General features: G+C 49.8%; 1 protein-coding gene across 3 annotated transcripts in view; it reads left to right on the top strand.

Annotated features, from left to right (window-relative positions):
* LOC132386392 (C-type lectin domain family 10 member A-like) overlaps window positions 1-20786 on the top strand; it is a 31466-nt gene extending 10680 nt beyond the window's left edge. For 2 of the 3 annotated variants that reach the window (XM_059958648.1, XM_059958647.1), the window contains 6 exons: window positions 797-907; window positions 3305-3418; window positions 9395-9508; window positions 10721-11092; window positions 19086-19234; window positions 20314-20786. In XM_059958648.1, coding sequence (XP_059814631.1) covers window positions 797-907; window positions 3305-3418; window positions 9395-9508; window positions 10721-11092; window positions 19086-19234; window positions 20314-20379 — 926 coding nt within the window. In that variant the 3' untranslated portion in view covers window positions 20380-20786. The remainder of the gene's footprint in view (window positions 1-796; window positions 908-3304; window positions 3419-9394; window positions 9509-10720; window positions 11093-19085; window positions 19235-20313) is intronic. The other variant, XM_059958649.1, reaches the window with a different exon arrangement.
* The last annotated feature ends 675 nt before the right edge of the window (window positions 20787-21461 follow it).

Genomic DNA, 21461 nt, shown 5'->3' with positions numbered 1-21461 from the left:
GCCCGTGGCGCTCCATTCCTTTCCTGTCCATATGCCTATCCAATTTTACTTCAAATGACAATACCGAACCTGCCTCTACCACTTCAACTGGAAGCTCGTTACACACGATCTGGCACCTGTGAGGCAAGCTGCCAACCGCGTTTCTTTCCAGCGTCCACAGAGTCGCCTGTCTGAAACCCCTAACTATAGAGTCCCCTATTACTGCTGTCGTCCTCTTCCCTTCCCTACCCTTCTGAACCACAGGGCCAGACGCTATGCCAGAGAAGCGGCCATAGGAATACCGTCACCCAACACTCCCTCCCTAACAGTACTCAAACAGGAGTACTTATTCTTAAGAGGGACAGCCACTGGGGTACTCTCTAGTGTGTGACTCCTGCTCTTCCCCCTCCTGACTGTTGCCCATTTATCTGGCTCCCAAGCCCTGGTGTGTCTACTTGCCTATAGCTCCTCTCTATTACCTCCGCACTTTCCATGACCATTAGAAGGTCATCGAGCTTCATCTCCAGTTCCTTACCCGGTCCCCAAGGAGCTGCAGCCAAAGCCCGACCGCTCTGTCTCAGATGACTCCATTGAAAACCGCTCCTTTATGATCGCTCCGCTAGGCAGTGTCTCCCTTTTATGCCTGAACCTTCCTTGCTGTCCAACTCACAACTGGTGCTCCGGTTAGAGCCACAGACAGACCACGTACAATGGACTAACACTCTCAGAGCTCCCTTTGGAAATAACAGCCGCCGATAGACAACGTATATTCTCTGCCGGCCTCTCCTCCTTCTATTTCTCTCTCTCAATCTCTCAGACGGTCTGAACTCCATCTACTCAGTGGTGAAGCTACCGGAAGACGAACTTCACATCGATGATTATGACGTTCCTCCCATTGCCTCCGGACCCGCCGAAATGTCACAGACAGGTCAGAGTTTACAATAATGACATCACTGCGAAGGGGTCACGTGCTTTATGCACACCTGTTCAAGTTATAATGCATCTGCTTCAACCATTTCTTCTGGCAGCCCGACCCGTAGACGGACCACTGTCTGGGTAAAAAAAAACGTGGTTACTCTTCTCCCCAGTTGCATCATCTACTGCTATCACCTTATCCATGAGCGCTTTGGTCCTCGATTCTCAATGCATAGAGAAAAAATGACTCTGTGCATTCACCTTGTCTATTCCCCATGTGGTTTTATACAGCTCTGTAAGGTCACCTCTGCGCTCCCAGGTATATAGGCTCAATCTGCCTGACTTATTTCCATAACTCTTTCTTTTTACTATATTTTTATTCAGAAGGAAAAAAAAGAAAAAAACATTTACAGAGTGCAACACAGATTCATCTCAACATAAGTTGTGTACATTCATATACTGTAATAAAATTTATCAAAATGATATAGCATAACACATAAAGGTATGCCACTCTGTAATCAAAAATGTAAAGATATGTCACACATCATCAAATAATTTTTTATATAAAAAATTCGACTCCCTACTATCAAAGAAAAAAACTAATGGATGATAATAGATAATTAGATAAAAAAAAACATATTCGCTTATGAAGGGAAGATAGAAATATACATAAAAGTCTGTGCACTGTTAAACTTTGTAAGTTGGAAAAGTAATTTAGGCAAGCTCCCCAGATCTCATAAAAAGATTGTTTCGAATTTAAGACTGAGCAGCGGATCTTCTCTAAATTTAAATAAGGCATGATATCACGTCGCCATTGAAGATGTGTAGGAGGGGTAGACTCCTTCCATTTAAGCAAGATTGCTCTCCTTGCTAAAAGAGAGGTAAAAACTAAAACCTGTAGGTTCGGAGTATTTAAAGTCATATCTTCTTTTGCAATAATACCAAACAAGGCAGTAAAGGGATTTGGGTCAAATTGGACCCTAAAAATTTGTGAGAAGGTATAGAATACTGCCCGCCAAAACTTTTCAATTTTAGGGCAAAAGCAAAACATATGAATTAAAGAGGCATCAGCAGAGTTTAATTCATCATAAAGTGGAGAAACCTTTGGATAAAAACTGGAAGGCTTCTGTTTAGAAATGTAAGTTCTATGATCCACTTAAAATTGTAGAAGAAAATGACGGGCACAGAAAGATGATTTATTAACCCGTTTAGAATTTTAATCCATCTTTCATCAGAAATCTGACAATTTAGGTCATCCTCCCAAGCTTTTTTTTATTTCTCTCTATTGTCTCGCTTCTTGGATCATAGTCTTCTTTTTCAGCAAATAAAGCAACAGATAACATAATTGTTAAGCAAAGTTTAAAGATCTCGTCTCAATTTGGAATTTTTTTTTTCGTTTAGCGAATATTTCATTATCTTCTCCCATTCTCCTTAATTATTTTTTTATCCCTTCCATGACTGACAAAGTCGTTAAGGGTTGGGATGAGCAAGGCAATAAATGTTTTTGGGACCTGTTTAACGCAGGATCTCTTGCTTCATTTGACCAATTGTCGACTAACTTGGCACTGCCAAAAACACATTTTTACAGATACCTTCAAATTAGAGATTTCTTACGTTCCCAATTTCTTACTTTTCCAACAGGTCCTGAAAAAAAAATTGGATGATCTTTTAAATTTAAAACCTTTTTGTTAATGGTTCTATTACCGGTATCTATAACTTGTTGATTGATTCTAGACAAGACTTTTAGATAAAATAAAAAAGCTTGAGAGGATGAGCTAAATTATTTCCATAACTCAATCACTCGAGTACCTCAATGTCGTCGTACATTTCCTCTGCACTGTCTGCAGCTCAGTGCCATCTTATCCAGAGGAGGACGAGGGAAACGGAACACTCTACTCAAAGTGTGGCTTCACTGACGTCTTGTACAATTCCAACTTGACCACCCTACTCCTGGACTCATTGCCCTGACGGATGAAGGGCGGCGAGACGGGCGCTTTCTTCACCACCGTCCACCTGTGACTCCACTTTCTGAGAACCGTATATTCGATAACATTTGCATATACCTCCTGTCTATCACTTCCTTACTTTCCATGACGAGATGAAGGTCATCGGGCTGCATCTCCAGTTCCCTAACCCGGTCCCCAAGTAGCTCCAGCCAAAGCCCGACTGCTCTGCCTTAGATCACTCCTTTGATGACCACTCCTCTAGGCAGTGTCTCCCTTTTATGGCTGCACCTTCCCCGCTGTCCAGCTCACGACTGGTGCTCCGGCTAGAGCCACTGACAGGCCACGCACAATGGACTAACACTCTCAGAGCTCCCTTTGGAAATAACTGCCGCCGATCGGCAAAGTACATTCTCTACCGGACTCTCCTCCTTCTATTGCTCTTTCTCTCTCTCATTCTCTCTCAGACGGTCTGAACTCCACCTACTCAGTGCTAAAACTACCGGAAGACGAACTTCACATCGATGATAACCATCCCATTGCCTCGGGACATGCCGAAGTGTCAGTGGCTGCAGAGACAGGTCAGAGTTCACAATAATGACATCACTCTGAAGGGATCACGTGCTTTAGACAAAAGTGTTCAAGTTCTGATGCATTTGCATCGACGACTTCCTCTGGCAGCTCTTCCCACAGACGGACCACTGTCTGGGTAAAAAAAAAAAATGTTGTCACTCTTCTCCCCAGTTACATCACCTACAGCTATCACCATATCCCGGAGCGTTTTGGTCCTTAAGTCTCCAAGCCAATAGAAAAATGACTCTGCGTTCACCTTGTCTATGTCCCGTGTGGTTTTATACAACCCTGTCCGGTCACCTCTGCGCTCCGAGGCATATGATCACAAACTGCCTGAATTATTTCCTTAACTCAGTCTCTGAAGTCCCTGAATGTTCGTAAATCTCCTCTGCACTATATAACCATATAATAATCACAGCACGGAAACAGGCCATCCCGGCCCTCCTAGTCCGTACCGTACTCTTAATCTCACTGTCACTGTCTCCAGCTCAGTGGCATCTTATCCAGGGGAGAACGAGGGAAACGGAACACTCTACCCCAAGTGTGGCTTCGCTGATGTCTGTCCATTTCCAACGTGACCTCCCATCCCCTGTACTCATTGTCCTGACGGATGAAGGGTGGCGCGACAGAAGCTTTCTTCAACTGGGTACCTGAAGCGCCCTCGGTCCCTTTGTTCTACAACACTCCCCACGGTCCAGGACTGCCCGTGACTCCATCTTCAGAGAACCGTGTCCCTGTAACCTTTGGTCCCTCTGTTCTACAACACTCCTCAGGGTCCCTGTCTACCCGTGACTCCATCTTCAGGGTATCGTGTCCCTGCACTCCTGGGTCCCACTGTTCTACAACGCGCCCCAGGGTCCTTGACTGCCCGTGACTTCATCTTCAGGGAATCGTGTCCCTGTACCCCTAGGTCCCTCTGTTCTACAACATTTCCCAGGGTTCCTGACTAGCCGTGATCCCAATTGCAGGAAACAATGTCCCTTTGCCTCTGGGACCCTCTGTTCTACAACACTCTCCACGGCCCTGCCTACCAGCGACGTCAGTTTCACGTAACCATGCATTTGTAGCCCTCCGTTCTTTAACATCTCCCAAGTTTCCTCTCGTTAACCGTGGAAGTCCCACCCTGTTGTTTGTCTACCTGAAATGAAATAGCTCAAAATAAAATGTATGTGCTCCTGCTCGGCCAACTTCTCCGGCTGATCGAGGTCCCACTGTAAGAGATAAATGTCTCCACTGCCTAAAACGCCGTCGACGTTAATGTCATCTGCAAGCTCACCTAACGCGTATTGTGTAATCTGCTGTATTGACAAACCAACCTTATTTCGGTTGAACTTAATCATAGCACTTGATCCTCATCTTGTAGCTGGGAATATAAGTGGACCTGGGATTGAGTGTGGTTGGGGGGGTGGTCATCTTGTCAATCTTCCCTGGGATCTTGTCCTCGCCTCCGTGGGCTAAATCAGGCCGTTCTGCTGATGCCTTGCGGGGAAAACTGTCTTGTATTGTCTTTGCCTCCGTCGGGTAATTCAGTCCGTTCTGCCATTACCCGATGGATGGTCCTGCCGAGCCTTGATGTGGACTAACAGTTGAGTCCCGGCTTGTTGAAGGATAACTCCCGGCTGCATGTCTACGTGCTGTCCATGTCAGTGTCTTGTAAAAGAGGAGTCCCGACTTGTCGAAGGATAAGTCCCGGCTCTGTGTTGAGGTACAGTTCCTAGTCTACCTCCAAGCTCCAGCCTCCGAGTTATTCAAGCGCCAAGCTCTTCAAGAAACAAAGCCCAAAGCTCGATCTCCAAGAACCGCAGCCTCAAGCCTCGAGAAACAAGAAACCCAATCTCAAGCCTCGAGAAACAAGAATCCCAATCTCAAGCCTCGAGAAACCAGAATCCCAGCCTCAAGCCTCGAGAACCAAGAACCCCAATCTCAAGCCTCGAGAACCAAGAATCCCAATCTCAAGCCTCGAGAAACAAGAACCCCAATCTCTAGCCTCGAGATCCAAGAATCCCAATCTGAAGCCTAGAGAACCAAGTACCCCAATCTCAAGCCTCGAGAACCAAGAACCCCAATCTCAAGCCTCGAGAACCAAGAATCCCAATCTGAAGCCTCGAGAACCAAGAATCCCAATCTCAAGCCTCGAGAACCAAGAACCCCAATCTCAAGCCTCGAGAACCAAGAACCCCAATCTCAAGCCTCGAGAACCGAGAATCCCAATCTCAATCCTCGAGAACCAAGAACCCCAATCTCAAGCCTCGAGAACCAAGAATCCCAATCTCTAGCCACGAGAACCAAGAACCCCAATCTCAAGCTTCGAGAACCAAGAATCCCAATCTCAAGCCTCGAGAACCAAGAATCCCAATCTCAAGCCTCGAGAACCAAGAATCCCAATCTCAAGCCTCGAGAACCAAGAATCCCAATCTGAAGCCTCGAGAACCAAGAACCCCAATCTCAAGCCTCGAGAACCAAGAACCCCAATCTCAAGTCTCGAGAGCCAAGAATCCCAATCTCAAGCCTCGAGAACCAGGAACCCCAACCTCAAGCCTCGAGAACCAAGAACCCCAGCCTCAATCTTCGATCTCCAAGAACTCCAGCCTCAAGCCTCGATAAACAAGAACCCCAATCTCAAGCCTCGAGAACCAAGAATCCCAATCTGAAGCCTCGAGAACCAAGAACCCCAATCTCAAGCCTCGAGAACCAAGAACCCCAATCTCAAGCCTCGAGAACCAAGAATCCCAATCTCAAGCCTCGCGAACCAAGAATCCCAAACTCAAGCCTCGAAAACCAAGAATCTCAATCTCAAGCCTCGAGAACCAAGAATCCCAATCTCAAGCCTCGAGAAACAAGAACCCCAATCTCAAGCCTCGAGAACCAAGAATCCCAATCTCAAGCCTCGAGAACCAAGAATCCCAATCTCAGGCCTCGAGAACCAAGAATCCCAATCTCAAGCCTCGAGAAACAAGAACCCCAATCTCAAGCCTCGAGAACCAAGAATCCCAATCTCAAGCCTCGTGAACCAAGAATCCCAATCTCAAGCCTCGAGAACCAAGAACCCCAATCTCAAGCCTCGAGAACCAAGAATCCCAATCTCAAGCCTCGAGAACCAAGAATCCCAATCTCAAGCCTCGAGAACCAAGAATCCCAATCTCAAGCCTCGTGAACCAAGAACCCCAATCTCAAGCCTCGAGAACCAAGATCCCAATCTCAAGCCTCGAGAACCAAGAATCCCAATCTCAAGCCTCGAGAACCAAGAATCCCAATCTCAAGCCTCGAGAACCAGGAATCCCATTCTCAAGCCTCGAGATCCAAGAACCCCAATCTCAAGCCTCGAGAACAAAGAATCCCAATCTCAAGCCTCGAGAACCAAGAATCCCAATCTCAAGCCTCGAACTCCAAGAATCCCAATCTCAAGCCTCGAGAACCAAGAACCCCAATCTCAAGCCTCGAGAAACAAGAATCCCAATCTCAAGCCTCGAGAACCAAGAATCCCAATCTCAAGCCTCGAGAACCAAGAATCCCAATCTCAAGCCTCGAGAACCAAGAATCCCAATCTGAAGCCTCGAGAACCAAGAACCCCAATCTCAAGCCTCGAGAACCAAGAACCCCAATCTCAAGCCTCGAGAACCAAGAATCCCAATCTCAAGCCTCGAGAACCAAGATACCCAATCTCAAGCCTCGAGAACCAAGAATCCCAATCTTAAGCCTCGAGAACCAAGAACCCCAATCTCAAGCCTCGAGAACCAATAACCCCAGCCTCAAGCTTCGATCTCCAAGAACTCCAGCCTCAAGCCTCGAGAACCAAGAACTCCAATCTCAAGCCACGAGAACCAAGAACCCCAACCTCAAGCCTATAGAACCAAGAACCCCAGCCTCAATCTTCGATCTCCAAGAACTCCAGCCTGAAGCCTCGATAAACAAGAATCCCAGCCTCAAGCCTCGAGCTCCAAGAACTCCAGCCTCAAGCCTCGAGTTCCAAGAACCCCAGCCTCAAGCCTCGAGAACCAGGAATCCCAATCTCAAGCCTCGAGATCCAAGAATCCCAATCTCAAGCCTCGAGAACCAAGAATCCCAATCTCAAGCCCCGAGAAACAAGAACTCCAGCCTCAAGCCTCGATAAACAAGAATCCCAGCCTCAAGACTCGAGCTCCAAGAACTCCAGCCTCAAGCCTCGAGCTCTAAGAACCCCAGCCTCAAACCTCGAGAACCAAGAATCCCAATCTCAAGCCTCGAGAACCAAGAATCCCAATCTCAAGCCTCGAGAACCAAGAATCCCAATCTCAAACCTCGAGAACCAAGAATCCCAATCTCAAGCCTCGAGAACCAAGAATCCCAATCTCAAGCCCCGAACTCCACGAATCCCAATCTCAAGCTCCAAGAACCCAGGCCTCGTCACGTCTGCGCCTGGTTTGGGGTCCGAACCCAAGTCAAGGCTCGGTCCTTGTCCAGTCACGGGCTCGGGGTCCACGCCAAGGCTCCTTGCCCACAGTCCCTCGTCCTGGTCCTGCTCTCCTAGCCTAGTCTGCGACCTGTCCCGTCCGTTAGTTCTGTCCCGTCTTTTTCTTAGTACTTTAGTGTCTGTGTCCTGCATCAACGCCCACCCAACCTTATGACACTGAGACCCACAAAATTCTGCAGAGTCGTCTACAAAGTGAAAAACAAAATATTGTCTTCCCTGTTCACCATGTCTACTACACTGCTCTCATGAAACGTCCTGGTTCCTCACTAAAAATATAATCACTGCTCCGCCCATGACCGCAAGAAACTGGAGAGCGTTGTGGAAAGAGCTGAGCCCAGCTCCGAAACCAGCTTCCCCTCCATGAACTCTGACTGCACTTCCTGCTGCCTCGGGAATACAGTCAGCATCATCAAATAAATGGTTCCAGCCACCCCGAACAGTCTCTCCTCTGCACCCTCCCATCGGAGTGAAAATGGGAAATCATGTATAAGGTGGTTCAAGGACAGTTTGTACACGACAGTAGTCAGACTACTGAACGGACACCTAATGCGATAAGATGTACTCTTGACCTCAAATCCTCCTCTTCGTGGCTCTTCAACCTTATAGTCTGCCTGCACAGCAATTTCTCAGTAACGTTGATACTTTATTCTGCATTCTGAGATCGAGTAACCTTGTTCTCCTCCAATGAAGTGACCTGTAACTATGGACGTGGGTGGGATCTCCCCTGTCTGTGATGTATATAAACGATCTGAATGAAAGTATAGGCGCGTGGTTTGTTCTGTTTCTAGATGATAGACTAATGGGTCTTGTGGATCGCTTAGAGGACCTGTAAAGACATGGATCAGTTTCTGATTTGTGATGGAGAAATGTTAAAAGCTGTTTAACCCGGACAATCTTAAAATGTCGCACCTTGGTAGGTCAAATATCCAGAGATAGCGGACTATTAAAGACAGAACCTTCAAGTGTGTTGTTCAGCACCGGGGTCCTGTAGACCTATGCATTGGTTCATCCATTCTGAGAGGATGACGAAGAAGGCTTATATCATTCTTGCCATTATCAGTTATACCAAGCTTATATCAGTTGGGGCACTGAGTTTAAAACTTCGGCTGTTATAAAGCAACTTCATAAAAACAAAAATCACTGGTTAGGCTGAACCAGGCGTATTGTATACAGTTCTGGTCACCCCATTATCGGAAGGATGTCAGGGCGTTGGGGAGCTTCCGGAGAGGTTTAACAGGACTCTGTCGGGATTCGGTGCCACGTGTTACAACGAGAGGTCGGACACCTGGGTCGCTTCCTTTGGAGCCGAGGAGGCTCAGGGGAGATCTGACTGATCTCTGGAATCCGTCAGACACCTGTCAGCCTTTGCCAAGTTAAGTAATTTGGACTGTCGGGGATGACGGCTGAAAGTAGATGGGATTGTGAGAGGGAGGGGTGATCGTGATGGAGGGATAGGGCGCGGATGGTGGGTGGAAGGGAGACCCAGTGGGGGATAAGGCTGATTTCACACACACTCTGAATGGGCTCTCTGCAGGTGCGCAGAAACAGGAGCCGAAGCAGAACATCGGAAATCGATCCGTCCGTAAGATCTCCCTACTCTGTCTCGTTACGATCGGCGTCGCGATGGTGGCCGGGCTTTCGATCTATGGTGAGTGGAACGGGCTCCGGGTGTAGTCATACCGTAAACAAACAGAGTCAAATGAAATGTTAGCGCAAAAAGCTCACTCTGACACCGACACGTTCCTCACCGTGACAGCGGCAAGACCCTCGCCGTGACACAGACGTTACCCTCAACATAGCATAGAGAAGACCCTTACCATTATTACGATAGTACCCTCACACCGTGCACGACAGTACACTTGCCGTGACACCGACACATCTCTCACCGCTACACTGCCACAGCCTTCACCGTGAGATCTGTACACCCTTCTCTGTGACATCGACACTCCCCTATCCATGACACCAGCATTCCCGACACTCCCAACACCGTGCCACCGTCCAGTCCACACCATTACACCAACACTCCCCTAACCGTGACTTTTACCTCACATCGTAACGCTGACACTGTCACGTCCCTCAACCGTGACACCTTTCAGACCCCACTTCGGGACATCGTCACGCCCCTTACCATGTCATGGACTTCCCCCTCACTGTGACATGGACACTCCCTCTCACTGTAATACTGACACTCCGAGCACAGTGATCCGGACACTCTCCACACCGTGACACCGACTCTCCCTTTAATGTGACACCGCTACTCCCCTGAACGTGACACTGAGACTGCGAACTGTGACACCCTTACACCGACACTCCCTCTCACCGTGACACTTACTCTCCCCACACCGCAACATTGACACCCCCCTCACAGTGACACCACCACTCCGCTCACCGTGACACCAACACTCTCCTCACTGTGACACCGGCACAAACTTCTCCCTAACAATGATGCAACCTTCTGCGTGCAAGCAACACACCCCACATCGTGACATCGACAGGCTCCTCTCTGTGACACCATTATTCCCCATATTGTGTCACAGAGAGGTCAATCACTGTGACACAAACAGACATATCACTGTGACGTCGTCACACACCTCACTGTGACACAGACACATTGCTCAGTGTGACACCGACACATCTCTCATTGTGACACCGACAGGCCCCTCACTATGACAGTCACACATCCCTCACTGTGACATAGACACGCACCTCAGTGCGACACCGACACTCCCCACACAGTGACATCGACACTCCTCAGACCTCGTCACATAGAGACCTCTCACTGTGACACAGACACTCCCCTCATCTGACAACGACACACCTCATACCGTGTCACTGACACACACTTTACTATCCCTCTCAGTATCGCAGACTCGACAGTCTCTGATCACCGCCGACCGAAACTACCGGAGACTTTGGGAACAACATCAGGAGATGAACAGGACCCAGCGCCAATGTCAACAGCATGTCCATGAGTTGAACACAACCCTTGAATCCAGGACATCCGAGAACTCCCTCCTGGATATCTCTCAGAGAACCTGTCTGAATAGTCTTTTCGCCATGAACAACAACCTGACTATCCTCGAAAACAACATTTCCGTCCTCAACTCGGATCTCTCGGAGCTGAATCGAACGCACAACGATCTCCGTTATCAGTTCAATCAGCTCGAAATGAAGTACAGAAACATCAACGAAAACAAAGCTCAGATTTGCCAATACCTTATCAGGAGAACAGGTGAGACGACATCCCCCGTTTCAACTGCTCCATATAACAGGGGGTGAGAATGGAAGATGTGGAGAGTTTCACTGCATCACTTACCCCGGGAGTATGCGATGGAACAGTGTGGAGGGAGATTCACTCTGTGTCTGACGCCGGGAGTGTGTGAAGGAACGGTGTGGAGGGAGTTTCACTCTGTGTCTGACCCCGAGAGTGTGTGATCGGACGGTGTGGAGGAAGATTCACTCTGTCTCTGACCCGGAGAGTGCGTTATGGAACGGTGTGGAGGGAGTTTCACTGTGTGTTTGACCCTGGGAGTATGTGATGGGATGGTGTGGAGGGGGTTTCTCTGTATGTCTGATATCGGGAGTGTGTGATGGGACTGTGTGGAGGGAGATTCACTCTGTGCCTGACCCCGGGATGTGTGATGTGACGTTGTGGACCGAAATTTACTCTGCGCCTGACCCCGGGAGTGTGTGATGGGATGGTGTGGAGGGAGATTCACTCTGTGTCTGATCTCGTGAGTTTGTGACGGGACGGTGTGGAGGCAGATACATCTAGTATCTGAGCCCGGGAGTGTGTGATGGGACTGTGTGGAGAGAGATTCACTCTGTGTCTAACCCGGGAGTGTGTGATGGGACGGTGTGGAGGGAGATTCACTCTGTGTCTAACCCGGGAGTGTGTGATGGGATGGTGTGGAGGGAGATTCACTCTGTGTCTGATCTCGTGAGTGTGTGACGGGACGGTGTGGAGGCAGATACATCTAGTATCTGAGCCCGGGAGTGTGTGATGGGGCGGTGTGGAGGGAGATTCACTCTGTCTGATCTCGTGAGTTTGTGACGGGACGGTGTGGAGGCAGATACATCTAGTATCTGAGCCCGGGAGTGTGTGATGGGGCGGTGTGGAGGGAGATTCACTCTGTCTGATCTCGTGAGTTTGTGACGGGACGGTGTGGAGGCAGATACATCTAGTATCTGAGCCCGGGAGTGTGTGATGGGGCGGTGTGGAGGGAGATTCACTCTGTCTGATCTCGTGAGTTTGTGACGGGACGGTGTGGAGGCAGATACATCTAGTATCTGAGCCCGGGAGTGTGTGATGGGGCGGTGTGGAGGGAGATTCACTCTGTCTGATCTCGTGAGTTTGTGACGGGACGGTGTGGAGGCAGATACATCTAGTATCTGAGCCCGGGAGTGTGTGATGGGGCGGTGTGTAAGAAGCTTAAACACAAAGTACTCTGCAGATGTTGCGGTCAAAGCAACACACACAATACTATTGATGAATTTAACAGGTCGGGCAGCTTCCGTGGAAAGGAACAGTCAACGTGTTATAGCCGTGACCCTTCATCAGGACTGAGAGGTGGGCCAGGGACTCTATAGAGAACATGGGGGAAGTTTGGGAAGGTTAACGATGGTCGGTGCTTGGTGAAAAACAAGTGAGGGTTGAGATCAAGATGAGTGTAATGGGAAGCAGCGAGGGGATAGGCAGGAAAGGTAAAGAAGCTTCCCCTATGGATGTTGCCTGATGTGGAGATCAAGTCGTATGAATCAAGGTTAGCAGAGCTGGGACTTTTCAATTTGGAACGTAGAAGAATGAGAGGGGACGATATGGTTTACAAGATTATGAGAGGCATTGATAGGGTGGATAGTCAGTACCTGTTTTGCAGGGCACCAATAGCAAACACCAGACGGCATATGTAAAACGTCAGGTAGGGAAGTTTAGGGGAGCTATCAGGGGTAAGGTTTTTACACAGACGGTTGTGAGCGCCTGGAATGACTTGCCAAGGATGGTGGTGGAGGCTAAAATTTTAGGGACATTTACGAGCCTCTTGGACAGGCACGGGGTTGAAAGAAAAATGGAGGGTAATGGAGTAGTGTGTTTAGTAATTTTTTTAAAGGATTATATGGGTCGGTAAAACACGGAGGGCTGAAGTGCCTGCATTGTGCACTTGTGTTCTATTGTTCGAAGGAATGTAAGGGAGAAGCATTATGTGTAGTAGAAGAAGGAAAAACCATGAGGGAGGTGAGAGTGAGCTGGAGGAGGAGGAAGAGTGAAAGTGGGAAGAGGAAGGGAGCTGGAGGGAATTACTGGAAGTTGGAGAATTCAAGGCAGCTTCCATCTGTGTCTGACACTGGAAAGTGTGTAGGGACGGTGTGCAACCAGCGACACCTACTGTCTGATGCCGGGAATGCGTGATTCGGCAGGACGGGAACTGTATTGCATCACTTTGCGTCTGACCCTGACTGTGTGAAAAGATGATGCATCAGGACCTTCTCTCTGCGATTGACGTCTCTTTAATAGCTCGGGACAAGCGGGTTTTGCTCTATGTTTGACTGCTAGAATGAGTGACGTCACTGACGGAGTGAGCTTCGCTCCACGTCTGATCCCAAAGGAATGTGACAGGACGTTGTGGAGGGTGTTTCACATCTACCCCGGGTGTGGGTGATGGGAAGGTGTGCAGGAAGTTTCACTCTATGTCTGACCCCGGGAGTGTGTGATGGGACGGTGTGGAGGGAGATTCACTCTATGCCTGACCGCGGGAGTTTGTGATGGGACTGTGTGGAGGGAGATTCACTCTGCGTCTGACCCCGGGAGTTTGTGATGGGACGGCGTGGAGGGAGATTCACTCTGTGTCTGACCTCTGGTGTGTTTGATGGGACGGTGTGGGGGGAGATTCACTCTGTGTCTTACCCCTGGTGTGTGTGATGGGACGGTGCGGAGGGAGATTCACTCTGTGTCTGACCCCGGGAGTCTGTGATGGGACGGTACGGAGGGATATTCACTCTGCGTCTGACCCCGGGAGTGTGTGATGGCACGGTGCGGAGGGAGATTCACTCTGTGTCTGACCCCGGGAGTGTGTGATGGGACGGTACGGAGGGATATTCACTCTGCGTCTGACCCTGGGAGTTTGTGATGGGACGGCGTGGAGGGAGATTCACTCTGTGTCTGACGTCTGGTGTGTGTGATGGGACGGTGTGGGGGGAGATTCACTCTATGCCTGACCGCGGGAGTTTGTGATGGGACTGTGTGGAGGGAGATTCACTCTGCGTCTGACCCCGGGAGTTTGTGATGGGTCGGCGTGGAGGGAGATTCACTCTGTGTCTGACCTCTGGTGTGTTTGATGGGACGGTGTGGGGGGAGATTCACTCTGTGTCTGACGTCTGGTGTGTGTGATGGGACGGTGTGGGGGGAGATTCACTCTGTGTCTGACCCCTGGTGTGTGTGATGGGATGGTGCGGAGGGAGATTCACTCTGTGTCTGACCCCGGGAGTGTGTGATGGGACGGAGTGGAGGGAGATTCACTCTGTGTCTGAGCCCAGGAGTGTGTGATGGGATGGTGTGGAGGGAGATTCACTGTGTGTCTGACCCCGGGAGTGTGTGATGGGACGGTACGGAGGGATATTCACTCTGTGTCTGAGCCCAGGAGTGTGTGATGGGATGGTGTGGAGGGAGATTCACTCTGTGTCTGACCAGGGGAGTGTGTGATGGGATGGTGTGGAGGAAGATTCACTCTGTGTCTGAACCAAGGAGAGTGCGACGGGACAGTGTGGAGGGAATTTCACTCTGTTTGATCCTGGAAAATGTGATGGGACCATGTGCAATGACCGACATCTGGTTTCCGAGCCCGGGAGTGTGTTATAGGACGAAGTGGAGGGAGCTTAAACACAAAATATTCTGCACATGCTGCGGGCAAAGCAACACGCACATCACGATTGATGCACTCAGCAGGTCGGGAGGCTTCCGTGGAAAGGAACAGTCAACGTTTTATGGCTGCGACCCTTCGTCAGGACTGAGGGGTGGGAGCAGGGGCTCTATAGAGAACATGGGAGAAAGGTGGGAAGGATAAGTATGGTAGGTGCTGGATGAGAAACCGGTAAGAGGGAAGATCCTGGGTAGCAGGGAATGTATAGGCCGGACGGTAAAGAAAGCTCCCCTATGGATGCTGCCGGGTTTGGAGATCAAGTCATATGAAGCAAGGTTAGCAGAGCTGGGACTTTTTTCTTTGGAGCGTAGAAGACTGAGAGGGGACTTGATAGAGCTCTACAAGATTAAGAGAGGCATAGATAGGCTGGAGAGTCAGTACCAGTTTCCCAGACCGCCAATAGGCTAAAAAACTCAAGGGTACTTTAGAGCCTCTTTGACAAGCACATTAATGAAAGAAACATGGAAGGTTATAGGGTAGTGTGGGTTTAGTACATTTTGCAAAGATTACATTGGTTGGCACAACATGGAGGGCTGAGGTGCCTGCATTGTGCTGTGGTGTTCAATGGTTCTAAGGAATGTAATAGAAAAGCACGATAGATAGTCGATGGAAGCGGTACCATGAGGGAACTGATAGGGAGCTGGAGGAGGAGGGAACAAAGAAACACAGAAAATAGGTGAAGTAGGCTATTCGGCCCTTCGAGCCTGCACCGCCATTCAGTATGATCATGGCTGATCATCCAACTCAGATCCCTGAACATGCTTTCTCTCCATACCCACTGATCCCTTTAGCCAAAAGGGTCATATCTAACTTCCTCATAAATATAGCCAATGAACCGGCCTCAACTGTTTCCTGTGGCAGAGAATTCCACAGATTCACCACTCTCTGTCTGAAGAAGTTTTTTCTCATATCGTTTTTCCTCATATAAGTGTTTCCTTTTCCTAAAAGGCTTCCCCTTTAGACTAGAACTGTGACCCCTTGTTCCGGACTTCCCCTACGTCGGACACAACCTTCCAGCATTTAGCCTGTCCAATTCCTTTCGAATTTTATATGTTTGAATAAGATCCCCCCTTATCTTCTAAATTCCAGTGATTAAAACTGGGATGTGGGCAGGTAGGGGGAGGGAATTACTGGAAGCTGGAAAGTTCAAGGGAGCTTCGTCCTGTGTCTGACACTGGAAAGTGAGAAGCGACGGTGTGCAAAACAGCGACACCTACTGTCTGATGCCGGGACTGTGTAATGCGGCAGGTCGGGTACTGTATTACATTACTTTGCGTCTGACCCTGACTGTGTGAAGAGATGATGCATCTGGACCTTCTCTCTGCGTTTGACATCTCTGTGATAGCTCGGAAGAAGCGGGTCTTGCTCTCTGTTTGAATACCTGAATGAGTGACGTGACTGTGCGGAGTGAGCTTCACTGTCTGATCTCAAAAGAATGTGACAGAGCGATGTGGAGGGAGTTTCACAGCGACGCCGGCTGTGTGTGAGATGGGACGGTGTAGACGGTGTTTCACTCTGTGACTGACCCCGGGAGTGTGTGATGGCACGGTGTGGAGGGAGAATTCCTCTGTGTCTGAACCAGGGAGTGAGTGATAGGACTTTGTGGAGGGAGATTCACTCTGTGTCTGACCCCGATAGTGTGTGATGGGACAGTGTGGAGGGAGATTCACTCTGTGTCTGACCCCGGGAGTGTGTGATAGGACAGTGCGGAGAGATTTTCACTCTGTGTTTGACCCTGGAATATGTGATTCGGCCGTGTGGAATGATCGACATCTAGTGTCTGAGCCCGGGAGTGTGTTATAGAATGGTATGGAGGGAACTTAAACACAAAGTACTCTGCACATGATGCGGTCAAGGCAACACAAACAGCATGCTTGATGAACTTAGCTGGTCGGGCAGCTTCCGTGGAAAGGAACAGTCAATGTTTTATGATCGTGACCCTTCCTCAGGACTGAGGGGTAGGGCAGGGGCACTATAGAGAACGTGGGGGAAGGGTGGGAAGGTTAAGGATGGTAGGTGCTAGATGAAAAGCCAGTGAAGGGAAAAATGAAGCTGTGGGTTATGGGTAGCAGCTAGTGGATAGGCAGGAAAGGTAAAGAAGCCTCCCCTATGGATGTTGCCTGATGTGGAGATCAAGTCGTATGAAGCAAGGTTAACAGAGCTGGGAATTTTCTGTTTGGAGCGTAGAAGAATGAGACGGGACTTGATAGAGGTGTTCAGAATTATGAGAGGCATAGATAGGGAGGATAGACAGTACCTGTTTTGCAGGGCACCAATAGCAAACAACAGAGGGCATATGTAAACAGTAAGGGAGGGAAGTTTATTGGAAACCACAGGGTTATGACTTTTTAGTCAGAGGGTTTGTGAGCGGCTGGAATGACTTGCCAGCGATGGTGGTGGAGGCTAAAACATTAGGGGCATTTAAAAGTCTTTTGGACAGGCACATATTTGAAAGAATAATGGAGTGTTACTGGGTAGTGTGGGTTTAGTACATGTTTTTAAGAATTATATGGGACGGCACAGCATGGAGGGCTGAAGGGCCTGCATGGTGCTGTTGTGGTCTGTGGTTCTAACGAAGGTAAGAGGAACGCTCCATGGGTAGTTGTAGGAGGTGGAAGCATGGTGGAGGTGACAGGGTGCTGGAGGAGGAGGAAGAGTGAAACTGGGATGCTAGTACGGAAGGGGAGGGAATTACTGGAAGGTGGAGAATCCATGGGAGCATCGTTCTGTATCTGACCCTGTAAAGTGTGAGGGGACGTTGTGCAAACAGCGACGCCTTGTGTCTGATGCCGGGATTGTGAGATTCGGCTGGTCGGTACTGTATTACATCACTTTGAGTCTGACCCTGACTGTGTGAAGAGATGATGCATCAGGACCTTCTCTCTGCGATTGACATTCTGTGATAGCTCGGAAGAAGCGGGTTTTGCTCTATGTTTGACTGCTAGAATGAGTGGCGTGACTGGGCGGAGTGAGCTTCGCTCCGCGTCTGATCCAAACAAGAATGTGATAGAACGATGTGGAGGGAGATTCACATCGACCCCGGGGGTGTGTGATGAAACGGTGTGGCGGGATATTCACTCTGTGTCTGACCCAGGGTATGTCTGATAGGACGGTGTGGAGGGAGGTTCACTCTATGCCTGATCCCGTAAAGAGTGTGATGGACAGTGTGAAGGGAGCCTGTTTCTGTGTCTGACCCAAGGTTTGTGTGATGGGGCGATGTGGAGGGAGATTCATTCTGTGTCTGACCCCGGGAGTGTGTGATGGGTCCGTGTGGAGGGAGATTCACTCTGTGTCTGACCCAGGGTATGTCTGATAGGACGGTGTGGAGGGAGGTTCACTTTATGCCTGGTCCCGTCAGTGTGTGATGGACGGTGTGGAGGGAGATTCACTGTGTGTCTGACCACGGGGTTGTGTGATGGGACGGTGTGGAGGGAGCGTCGCACTGTGTCTGAGCTCGGCAGTTTTTGATGGGACGGTGTAGAGGGAGATTCACTTTGTGTCTGACCCCGTTGGTGTGTGATGGGACGGTGCGGAGGGAGTGAGAGATGGGACGGTGCGGAGGGAGTGAGAGATGGGACGGTGCGGAGGGAGTGAGAGATGAGACGGTGTGGAGGGAGATCCACACTGAGTTTGACCCCGGGAGTGTGTGATGGGACTGTGAGGAGGGAGATTCACTCTGTGTCTGACCCCGGGAGAGTTTGATGGGAAGGTGTAGAGGAATAATCATTCTGTGTCTGACCCCGGGAGTGTTTGATGGGACCGTGTAGAGGAATAATCACTCTGTGTCTGACTCCGGGAGTGTTTGATGGTACCGTATAGAGGAATAATCACTCTGTGTCTGACCCCGGGAGTGTTTGATGGGACCGTGTAGAGGAATAATCATTCTGTGTCTGACCCCGGGAGTGTTTGATGGTACCGTATAGAGGAATAATCACTCTGTGTCTGACCCCGGGAGTGTTTGATGGGACCGTGTAGAGGAATAATCACTCTGTGTCTGACTCCGGGAGTGTTTGATGGTACCGTATAGAGGAATAATCACTCTGTGTCTGACCCCGGGAGTGTTTGATGGGACCGTGTAGAGGAATAATCACTCTGTGTCTGAACACGGGAGTGTGTGATGGGACGGTGTCGTGGGAGCTTCACTCTGTGACTGAACACGGGAGTGTGTGATGGGACGGTGTCGTGGGAGCTTCACCCTGTGACTGAACACGGGTGTGTGATGGGACGGTGTGGAGGGAGGCTAACTTTTTACTGATCCCAGTTGATGCGACGGGAATTATGGAGGGAGATATCTGGTTTCTTTATTCTTAGTTGCAGAGCAAACGTGTCCGCAAATCTGGATCAAAAATGAAGACCGGTGTTATTTCATATCCAAGATCGCAAATACTTATGATGGAGCGAGGCAACATTGTTCAGAACTTGATTCAGGGCTCCTCGAAATAAATTCAAACAAGGAAAAGGTATGTCTTGCCCTGAGAAGAGATATCAGTAATCAGGAGATCCCGGGATGAGACAAACAGTGATTCTCCCCCCACACAATCCTACTCCGGCCACCGACACCCCCCCCCCCCCGCCCACACTCCTGAGAAGATCCTTCCACAATGTCCCGTCGCACACTCCCGGGGTCAGACACAGAGTGAATCTCCCTCCACACCGTCCCATCACACACTCCCGGGGTCAGACACAGTGATTATTCCTCTACACGGTCCCATCAAACACTCCCGGGGTCAGACACAGAGTGAATCTCCCTCCACAGCGTCTCATCACACACTCCCGGGGTCAGATACAGAGTGAATCTCCGTCCACCCCGTCCCATCACATACTCCCGGTGGCAGACACAGAGTGAATCTCCCTCCACACCGTCCCATCACACAATCCCGGGGTCAGACACAGAGTGAATTTCCCTCCACACCGTCCCATCACACACTCCCGGGGTCAGACACAGAGTGAATCTCCCTCCTCACCGTCCCATCACACACTCCCGGGGTCGGACACAGAGTGAATCTCCCTCCGGACCGTCCCATCACACACTCCCGGGGTCAGACACAGAGTAAATGTCCCTCCAGACCGTCCCATCACACACTCCCGGGGTCAGACAGAGAGTGAATCTCCCTCCACAACGTCCAATCACACACTCCCGGGGTCAGACAGAGAGTGAATCTCCCTCCACACCGTCCCATCACACACTCCCGGGGTCAGACACAGACTGAGTCTCCCTCCACACCGTCCCATCACACACTCCCGGGATCAGACACAGAGTTAATCTCCCTCCACACCGTCCCATCACACACTCCCGGGTTCAGACACAGAGTGACGCTGACTCCACCCCGTCCTATCACACACTCCCGGGGTCAGACACAGAGTGTATCCCCTCCACACCATCCCATCACACACTCCCGGGGTCAAACACAGAGTGAATCTCCCTCCATACTCCCGAGCTCAGTCAATGGGTGTTTCCCTCTCTGCTCCGTCCTTTCACATGGATATGCAATGACAGAGTCTGTTTCTAAACATTATCTGAAATGATTTAATTTCACAGAATTTTGTTTCTAATGCTGTCTATCAATCTGTACCATACTGGATCGGAAAATGCGCAAACAGGTGAGGTTTGGACTGTTGCCGGTCTGTGGTGTTGGATTGGGACAGTGGGTTAGTTTGGAGAATGAAACGAGGTCGTGTGGATAGAGTCGGGCAGTGGGATTAGTTTGAGTTCTGACCCAGATCTATGGGGAGAGAGGGAGTCAGTGAGATCAGTTTGGACAAAGGCTCGGTGTTGTTTTGAGAGTGGAGCCGCGGGATTAGTTTGTTGACTGACAGAGTGTTGTCCCGAGAGGGTGAGGAAGTGGGATTAATTTGGGAGATTATTCGGGATTTTAGCAGAGCGCGGTATAATGAGATTCGTTCGGCCATGGACCTGGAGCTGTGAGGAGAGCGCGGTATCATGGGATTAGTTCCGAGGCTGACTGTGGGCTGTGGGGAGAGCGCGGTATCATGGAATTAGTTCCGAGGCTGACAGGGGGCTGTGGGGAGAGTGCGGTATCATGGGATTAGTTCCGAGGCTGACTGTGGGCAGTGGGGAGAGCGCGGTATCATGGGATTAGTTCCGAGGCTGACAGGGGGCTGTGGGGAGAGTGCGGTATCATGGGATTAGTTCCAAGGCTGACCGGGGGCTGTGGGGAGAGCGCGGTATCATGGGATTAGTTCCGAGGCTGACAGGGGGCTGTGGGGAGAGCGCAGATCAGAGCTATTAGTTTGGCGACGTCTCCGGTTGTCTACTGGGACTGTTTTTTCTCTATTGAAATTGTCTAACCCTCTTTGATAGAAATGTGGCCTCTGATCTTCTGTACAAGATATCCTAGATTCATCTGCGAGAAGTCGGCACATTTAGACACGGATATTCCTGAAGAGATCCAAGGTTTCTGTCAACAGCCCGTGGGGCCGAGTTCAATCAACTGACTGCACCTCACTTCTCGCCATTCAATCTGCCCCACTCTCAAACCATTTCTACATCTCCCCCTTTCTACTGTTTTTTCTCTTTTTACCCTTCATCTCTCTAACTCACTCCCTTTCCACCCCTCCTCTCCCGATCGAACCCCAGTCTCTGCCTCTCCTCTCTCCGTTCTCTATACACACTCTCAACCAAGGGGAAAAAAGACTGTGCACATTCACCCTATCTGTGCCCCTCCT

The sequence above is a fragment of the Hypanus sabinus genome, unplaced genomic scaffold (genome assembly GCF_030144855.1).
Source record: "Hypanus sabinus isolate sHypSab1 unplaced genomic scaffold, sHypSab1.hap1 scaffold_1140, whole genome shotgun sequence".
NCBI classification, from domain to species: domain Eukaryota; kingdom Metazoa; phylum Chordata; class Chondrichthyes; order Myliobatiformes; family Dasyatidae; genus Hypanus; species Hypanus sabinus.
The sequence above is the reverse complement of the archived record's forward strand: the minus strand, read 5'-3'. Positions and strand labels throughout refer to the sequence as shown.